The sequence below is a fragment of the Nannobrachium achirus genome (assembly GCF_963921795.1).
Source record: "Nannobrachium achirus genome assembly, chromosome: 18".
NCBI classification, from domain to species: Eukaryota; Metazoa; Chordata; class Actinopteri; order Myctophiformes; family Myctophidae; genus Nannobrachium; species Nannobrachium achirus.
The window spans coordinates 47,387,294-47,396,515 of record NC_137825.1 but is presented as its reverse complement, the minus strand read 5'-3'; the positions used below and the strand labels follow the sequence as shown (position 1 = coordinate 47,396,515).

At 43.4% G+C, this 9,222-nt stretch overlaps 1 protein-coding gene across 1 annotated transcript in view; it reads right to left on the bottom strand.

The window, feature by feature from the left end:
• Nucleotides 1-7,224: 7,224 nt before the first annotated feature.
• LOC308303148 (alpha-1,6-mannosylglycoprotein 6-beta-N-acetylglucosaminyltransferase B-like) overlaps nucleotides 7,225-9,222 on the bottom strand; it is a gene marked incomplete at both ends in the record, with an annotated part of 65,759 nt that continues 63,761 nt past the window's right edge. Inside the window, one exon of the mRNA XM_080747471.1 lies at nucleotides 7,225-7,423. Within this exon, the coding sequence (XP_080603597.1) occupies nucleotides 7,225-7,423 (199 nt within the window). The remainder of the gene's footprint in view (nucleotides 7,424-9,222) is intronic.

Here is a 9,222-nt window from a genome sequence, read left to right as displayed (position 1 = left end):
CACACGCAGCAACGCAGGCATGCACGCACTAACATTTATTATTAATGCATGCATTATTATCATAATGACTTAATAACTAAATCGACATAGTTCACGATATCAGGAAGGAGTCGGCAAAGCAATCATGTTTGGAAGATATCCCTGTTATCCCACAATCCTGTTTGTCCAATCCTGTTTGGGTGGTGACCATAGACTGTAAAAAAAAAAATATGGACGAAGCGAAGCCATTGGTTTCTATGCTGCGAAAATGTGTCGCCATCATTGTTTGAATGGTACCCCAGGAATCACAAGGAATGCTATTGGCTGCCAACGGTCACGTGGAACCAGAGGGATACATGGGAGAATGTGGTCGGAGCCTCCCAAAATAAAGCACACAAAGAAGAAAACAGCCGGCTGGTATCAGTTTAGTTGGCCACTCCCCCCGCAACTTTATCATCAATTTTAACATACATGGGACCATATTTGCACAAAACGCATATCATGGTGATTGAAAGGGAGTTTTTCACTAGCGACAGGAACCATAAAGTAAAGTAACGTTTATTAAGGTTAGAAAATCAAAGGGGAAAACGAATGGGTCCAATGTAGACAAATTCTTTTTGGTACCTCGCGGGGGGGAAACAGCGCAACTAGCGGCCAAACATAGGAAGTTTTAGTTCCGTATTGGATTCGTTTTAAATCGGCGGAACTATGCCCCTGGTGGTGACCAGGGCAGGAATTTCATGGAGGCCATGAAGGCCATGGTCGACGTTGCCCCTCAGTTTGGCCTTGTGCCCCTCAAACCAATAGCATGACCTGAGGCCACAGTGGCCTTAATGCCCCAGCTGACTGTACCACTTTCTGCTCTCTCTTTCTGGTATTTATGTAGACAGTAGACACTGGTGTCTTTTTATTTTCACATAGACACTAGTATTTTTTTGTTGAGATTCTGAAATCTTAACTCCCCCGAGTCCCCATCTTTAAACCAATTCAGTGACTTTGATTGGTGCAGGGGCTGAACATGGATCAGATTGTAAATACCATCATTTATTTGTCACTAAAGCGGTGTATTTCGATTGGGCCTTTTAACTCTGAGGCTTTCAGCTTCCAGGGAGAAACCAAAAATACACAGCAAAGACATATTTGCATTATAACCACACCTGGGGGTCTATTAGAGTAATGTTAACTCCATAGACACATACATATGGAGTTACAATTGTCTCTTAATTACTCAAGCAAAAGGAAAAGAATTTAGACGTTTTTTGCAGTTTTTATTTTTTATCTCTCAATTCTTTTCCTTTTGCTTGAGTAATTAAGAGACAATTGTAACTCCATACATACAAGACAAAACTATGGCACCACGCCACCAGCTTCAATGCATGCGCCATCCACACCTCCCATACATAGCATTCAAGTCGTGCCGACACCCTACGTTGTCCACTATTGAAAAAGTGAGCGAGACATGAAACAGCAATGCTCCTTCTTTGTTTGGTTCTTGCAGGGTGGTTTTGTTAACATGTTTTATTTGGTGAATTCAATCCATTCTCCATGTCCTTATCAGTTTCAAATACAACTCCTTTCTGTGCACGTTCAGTAGCCAGCAGTATGGAACACTAAAAGCTTTGTTACTACTCGCACAAAGACGTTGTGCTGTGTTGTTTTCAAACCCTTTATTTGAACCCCTCCGCTATCAGCCCCATGAAGATTGAAAGACAGCTTTTATATGCCAAAACACTTGTTACTATGTATTGAATTAGGTTGACGTGTCCAAAAATTACACACAATTTTCCAGCCTCCTTTTTCAGAGAACCAGAAGGTTCACGTCCATCATCTTTGGACAGTAGAGCCAATCAAGCAAAAGTCCCATTTGACAAGGCCAGCTGAATTTGCATAACGTCCACTAATGGCAGTTCCAGTTGTTGATTTAGTGGACCGTTTTACAGCCATTCACGAGTCAGACATACTGTCAACCAGTCCTGCCACTGCAACCCCGAGCAGTGCAATCCCAGAGTGGCAATAAGTGTGGGTCAAATAGAGTGTACAGGGGAGCGGGTCCAGGTACGTGCTGGCCATAGCAGCGCCGTGGTACTGTATGTACTGTATGGCAGCAGCGTGCTCCCTTAAATGCACGAATACATTTCGTTGTACTGTGAATGTACTTGTATGTGTACTGTTCTTTGAAAATGAGTTGATCGTTGACAAATGAAACTGTGCCTGTGTACCTGTACTGTATTGTTACAATGACAAATAAACTCTAATCTAATCATTGGGAAAAGCGGGACAACTCCCGAACGGCCGGTTCATTCCCGGCCGGTCCAGGCCGGCCATTAGGAAAATAAAAATAAAATAAAATGTCGGGCTTCGTTCCATTTTGGGGGCTGGGTGGCCAACAAAGTAAATCGTCACTGTCGGGCAGAAACCTCGTATCTCCAAGTTTTAAATGTATACGTTTTTTTCGCAAAGCAAAGCCCTGCTTCATCATACAAGGCCGTCGCACAAAAGTACTGAAAACAGCAGATCTACAAGCACACAACGCCTCGCGGTGCGAGGCGTTGTGTGCTTGTAGATCGGCTGTTTTCACTAGTTTAAATCATTTTTAAAATGGTTTTGGACATACAAGGTTTCCACCCGACAACGACGAAATATAACTCATGTAATTGGCCCACTGGCTTGTCACTTGTCATGATCTGAAATGGCAAATCTTTGAGTAGCAGCAGTGCTATGGCGAGAGATCTCTCTCTATAGCGTGCCAAATGAAGGCCTCTACAACTCTTTGTCCCGGACTGAATCAGGGGCCCAGCACGTCCCTGTAATTTCCGCTAATATTCCCCAAACCGTCTGCCTCGAGAAAACCCCCCTAACATTAGTCCAGTTAAAAAACAGTGCCTTGGCTTGTAGACGTCAGCGCCAAAGTTGGAGTCGTCTTTGCTAGCAGCTGCGCCTTGTAAGCACAGCACCCCATCAGTTTCAACTGCGATTATGGGCTGTAGCTTAGCACTTAGTGGTTTACATTTGTTTCTCTCACATTCGGTCTAGAAGACAGGGGTGATGGAAGAGGCCAGGGAGAGGACAGCATCCTCGACTGCCATTCGAGTTGACCCCTCGTTTTAATTTGGCCACGGGCTGGTTCGGCTCATCGTGAACTTGTGGGGAGGGTATTGCCTGAGTTTGGATGTGCCATTGAGCCAGGTCGTTCTTTACGTAATGGAAGTTGTTTTCTAATTTGTCCCTAAAATAGTTATGCAGGGCTCTACCAAAAAGGGCTGCACTAGATCTCTGTTAGGTGGTGCTGCGGGCCTTTTTTGGAGACAGACCAAGAACGTAGTCCAAGCATTTCAATGCGGTGCATGGTAATATGACTAAAGAAAATGTCATTAAATCCTTCCTTCGGTGATTTTTACGAGTGGAAATGACATAATGTGTGTTCTGAGAGGGTACGCCCAATGTGGCACTGTCAATAGTCCGAGAATGGGGTGTGGATTATCATGGGATAGTTGGGTGTTGTTGAGGGGGCCCAGAGGTAAGAAGAAATGTTGGGAACCAGTGGTTTACATGATAGTATAATCATACGCTTATGGCCTTGACCTCCCGGAGACATCCCGAGGTTACCCATGATTCATTCTGATAATAGCCCTCATCACTTTGGCTGTCACCCTGTGTCCAATGAGGCCCAGGCTAATATTCAGACCTAGTCATGCAGTAGAAGGCTACATGGCTAGTAATTCCATGCATCGGTGCCCAGTGCAGTACTTTAATGTCAGCATTAGAGAGATTAGAAAATTAGATCATCTTGAAGTACTATACTGGGCTGAGGTGTGCCTTTGCTGTTGTTATAGTGAATACATTTCGTCACTGTCGGGCAGAAACCTTGTATCTACAAGTTTCACATTTGTAAAATGTTTTGCAAAGTAAAGCCCTGCTTCATTAGCCTGATCTCAGACTTGGCTCACGCAGTAGTCTGAACCTGGCCCTATTCTGAGCGATTTACGGGGGAGGGACTTTTTTGCGAGCGTGCACGCGCGCATCCGTGCATGAGTGATCGCGACGCATGGTGATCGAGACGCACGGTGGACGCGACGCACGGTCGCGGAGTGTGTGTGTGATTGTGTGTGTGTCTCTGTCTGTGCCAGTGACTGCTTCCACACAGAACTGCGACCAGAAACATGTAATCAACATTAAACAGCTTGGTGAAATCAGCGCGCGCACGGGCACGCGCGTGCGTGTGTGTATGTGTGCCTTCCTCAGCCTGCCTGTGTGTGTGAACTTAGTTTGAATCGTTTCAACTGCTGCGCGGATTGGATATTCGTTAGACCCACCCCCACCCCCCCACGCTCATTGCATCAGCCGAAAATAAAACCCAATTCAATACTCAGCTCCAGACCAGAGAAAGAGTCCACTCTGAGAGTGGGCGGGGTCTATGGTCTAGAAGCAGGCTACTGCTTCATCATACAAGGCTGTTGCACAAAAGTAGTGAAAACTGTAGATCGTGTGTTTTCACTAGTTTAAATCATTTTTAAAATGATAAAAACAAAACAAACGGTTTTGGACACACAAGGTTTCCACCCGACAACGACGATATGGCTATCCGGCTGCCATGAGGTGGGGTATGACATTTGGTATTTTTGTATTGGCCTAAAATGTTGTCTATATACATACAGTCATGAATCCACCTGCTGACCGCCTGTCAGCATTGAGCAATTTATTTTATAGGAGACCCTTCACAATACTATATAGGAAAAATATACCCCCCCAAAAATCTGCTTTAAGTAGCATTTGAGTGGTCAAACTAGGGGGTTTTAATTATTCTGAATCCATTGCAAGCATTTGTTTGACATGGGGAAAAAAAAAAAGAAAAAAAAATAAGAAAACATTCCTTGGGCTAAAAACAGCCCCACAAAACTATGGTTTAGTGATGAGTCATCACTTTTCACAATTTTGTGGGAGGCATATATACAGTACCAAATGTCATACTTAAAGGACAACTCCGCCCTAAATCACTTCTAGGCTCATTTTCCTACTTATATTGATCCAAAAAGACTGTCCATGGGGTCTATTAGGCAGAAATGCCCCTGTTGTCCAGTTTCCCCAGCAAAACCCAGCAGCTCTCATAGCATAGAGTGGAGCCTATAAGCCTATCACTTTTAGACTATTTGTTGTGGTCAAAAGTGTTTTTATTTTTCATGAATGTGGTACTAGTTGTCATTACAAACACATCCATGTCATTGTTGTCCCACACAAGCCATCACACTCTGCTAAACAGATGTTATGCTTGTATGTGTTTTGCCAAGTCCCGGAAAAGATGCCCTGTGATTGGCCAGTGCAGTCACTTTGATTGGCACTTGTGCCGAATGATCACACCAAAACATTATTTATGAGATTGTGGTGGCTTGTGTGGGACAACCAAGGCATGGATGTGTTTGTAATGACAACTGGTAACACATTCATGAAAAAGAAAATCACTTTTGAACACAACAAATAGTGTAAAGCGATAGGCTTATAGGCTCCACTCTATGCTATAACAGCTTCTGCGTTCTGAAGGGGAAACTGAAAACAAGGGCATTTCTGCCTAACAGACCCCATGGACAGTCTTTTTGGATCAATATAAGTAGGAAAATGAGCCTAGAAGTGATTTATGGCGGAGTTGTCCTTTAAGCCAAAAAAGGCCTGTTGGCAGCCGAACTACTATAGATGGTAAACAGAGAATACTGAAAAAGGCAACATTTAAGGTATTTGGAGATTATCACTCTGTCATTTCAAGTAAACATATAACTAAGAATAGATGCTAAAGTCTTTGCATCTTTTACATCTTTGCAATGTGTCCTTTCTTTGATCTATTCCATTTTTTGGAAGGTTGGATCGTATGAAGAGAATTCACATTCAGATGTCACGAAGCATCAGATGGCAATCGGGTCTTCAACGTTTGATAATTCAAGTAAAGAGGATATGACAGCCATTCCGTTCCTGGTTCCTCGTAATAATGGCTTTCATTTTCATCCTCTGTCAAAATCCCAGTGGAAAGTTCCTTTTGGCCGATCAGATCAAGAGGAGAAGCCAAATCTCCGAGTTCGTGTGCACGTCCTGAAATCTGAGCAGGTTGACTGTAGACAGAAAGCTTAATGGGATTAAGATAAGAAAGGCAGGAGGGTGGTTTTGCCAAAACACATTATAGCCCCTGACAAAACGAATACATCTCCGCCACCTGCCCACAGTACCTGCTATTGCACGTGATACTTACGTACCGTCACTGTCGGGCAGAAACCTTGTATCTCCAAATGTCAAATTTGTATGTTTTAAGTAAAGCCCTGCTTCATCATACAAGGCCATCGCACAAAAGTAGTGAAAACAGCCGATCTACAAGCACACAACGCCTCGCACCGCGAGGCGTTGTAGTTCATTTTTAAAATGATAAACACAAAATGAACAGTTTTGGACATACAAGGTTTCCACCCGACAACGACGATACTCTGAAATGGGTTCAGAAATAGTCTGGAATAAACAGCAGATGTATTTGTTTTGTATTCCTTGTACTCATAATTATATTCTATCCATAATGAGAGGGGACCAGGGGTCGTCGGAGCTGAGGGCTGTGAGCTAGCCGTGTGCGAACAAGCCTCTTCTTTGGTGCAGTTGGAGTCTTTACACGTGGCTCTTCTTTGGTGCTTCGCATTTACCAACTGTATTCCCGCTGCCCGTGAGACCTCACAACATTGAGCTCTTCCTAGACCTGGGGTCTTCAATGTTTTCAGGCCAAGGACCCCTTAGTTGAGAAATAGATGAAGCAGGGACCCCCACAACCTGTTCATAGATTCCATAATATGCTTTCATTGTTTGACAGCACACTTATCAGTGTATGGTGGATTCATGTCAATTTGTGTTTTCAGATATTTAACCACTTGAACCTTTTTTCCCATATTCGCTCCTGATTGGCTATACCATTGCCTTCAAAAGTTTGTGTATGCGACCTGACGGTTGCTTATATGCCGATTGGTAAACTTGACCTTTCACTCTGTACTTAGTCTGCTCTTTTCCCCCAATACACCAAAGCTCTATTGCCAAAAATAGAAGATCTACAAGCTCACAACCTTCTATTTTTGACAACATTTCTCAGAATATGGACACTAGGGTTCAAGTGGTTAATATATAAAAAAAGAAATATGTACATCAATCAAAGATTCGGAGGACCCCCTGGCCTGAAGTAACTCTGAGGACACCCTAGGGGTCCCGGACCCCCTGTTGAAGACCCTTGTCCTAGACACAGTCGGGACATAGCGCCACCTGTCCAGGTCGATGTGCTCTGCAGGGACACAGCCTGCGGAGCGTCGCGTCTGCGCCGGCACAGCTGAACAGCAGCAGCTCCCGTTGCAGGCCACAGCGGCCTCCCCATGGGCTGTAGGCGGGAAACAGGTGGTTGACCTCCTGCTCCATGCTGGAGCAGCCCAGCCCCAGTCTACGAGGAGAACAGCAGGGATTTGGTGACAAAATTAGTGAGGTTAAAGGAGTAGTTCACCCCCAAAATGACTTTTTTCCATTAGCCAGGGACCCACAAGCCCAGAATGGGAGATGACCTGTGATGTCATCATGCCGTACTTTTTATTTCTGTTTTATCTATTAGTTTGGTCATTAAGGTCCACAGAATGAGAGGCCTGCTCTGCCGGAAACATTGTGAAAAAAAAGTTATGGCCATTTGTATATTCACTGTCCCATCAACTTCACTATACAGGAAAAGAAAGATATTAAAAAAGAAAATAAATTTGCTTTAAGTAGCATGTGAGGGGTCAAACTAGGGGTTCTTCATGATTCTGAATCCATTGCAAGCATTTGTTTTGCATGAAAAACATTTCTAGTACAAAATATCGGCCCCCCAAAACTGTGAAAAGTTATGATTTTTTGATGACTCATCACTTTTTACCATTTTGGGGGGCCAACATTTTGCCCAAGGAATGTTTTTCATGCAAAACAAATGCTTGCAATGGACTCACATGCTATTGCTACTTAAAGCACATTTATTTTCTTTTTTTAGTATTTTTCTTTTCCTGTATAGTGGAGTCAATGGGACAGTGACTATACAAATGGCCCTAACTTTTTTGTGCAATGTTTCCAGCAGAACAGGCCTTTCATTCTGTGGACCTTAAAGGGGAAAAACCACCTATTTTCAATATTGAAATATGTCATTAATATACCTTAGAGGAGTTGTGTGGAAATAGAAAAAAAGTTCCCCCTCTTCTTTGTTGCCTAGAACTGGAGGATTGATTTGGGGGTTTGTATTGTAAAGTACAACTTGATGACATCACACATTGTACTTTACAATACAAACCCCAAAATCAATCCTCCAATTCTAGGCAACACAGAAGGGGGGGACCTTTTTTTTCTATTTCCACACAACTCCTCTAAGGTATATTAATGACATATTTCAATATTGGAAATGGGTGGTCTTCCCCTTTAATGACCAAACTAATAGATAACACAGAAATAAAAAGTCACGCCATGGAGACTTCAGAGTTCAATAATATTTTTTTGTATTTGTCACATTCCTAAAACAAACAAACGAGAAAAAAAAAAAAAAAAAAAAAAAGATTATAGTGAATTTACCCCCATTGATTCTGGATGGGGACCCAAATAAGGCCCTGGATGGGGAGTTTGGGGACCCAAACGCTTTTGGGTCAGAATCAATGGGGGTAGATTTAGGGTCAAGGGTCAAGTAAATTGACCCCCATTGATTCTCACAAATGCATTTGGGTCCCCATCCAGGGCCTTATTTGGGTCCCCATTCAGGCCCATGCATTTGGGTCCCCATCCAGAATCTTTTTTTTTTTTTTTTTTCTTAAAGGAGGCATACAGACCAAAATAGGACCCCCCCTGAATGAGAATGTTTCCACAGACGTTCTTACCTGGTTAGGTTCATATGTCTCATTTCTGCCCCTGTTCTGAGATCTGTAGATTAGTCCCCACTGCTAAAACGGGCGTATCACCTCTATCCAAAAGCGCACATTTCGGCCGCTTCCAAACAAAAAAATCTTTTAGGAATCGTCCAGACATGCTTCCTACTACAGTCACCACACACAGTGTTTTAGCGAGACGCTCCGTGCATTGATGTAAATAAAGCCATGAGCACGGCCACTTCCTGCCTTTGCTCTGAGAGCTAGAGCGGAAGTCTAAGGCAGCATTGCTTTCCTTAGCCCTGGTAAACAGGCTATTAACCCTTCACAGGCTACAACAGCGTGTCTGGTATGTCTAGGAAGCATGTCT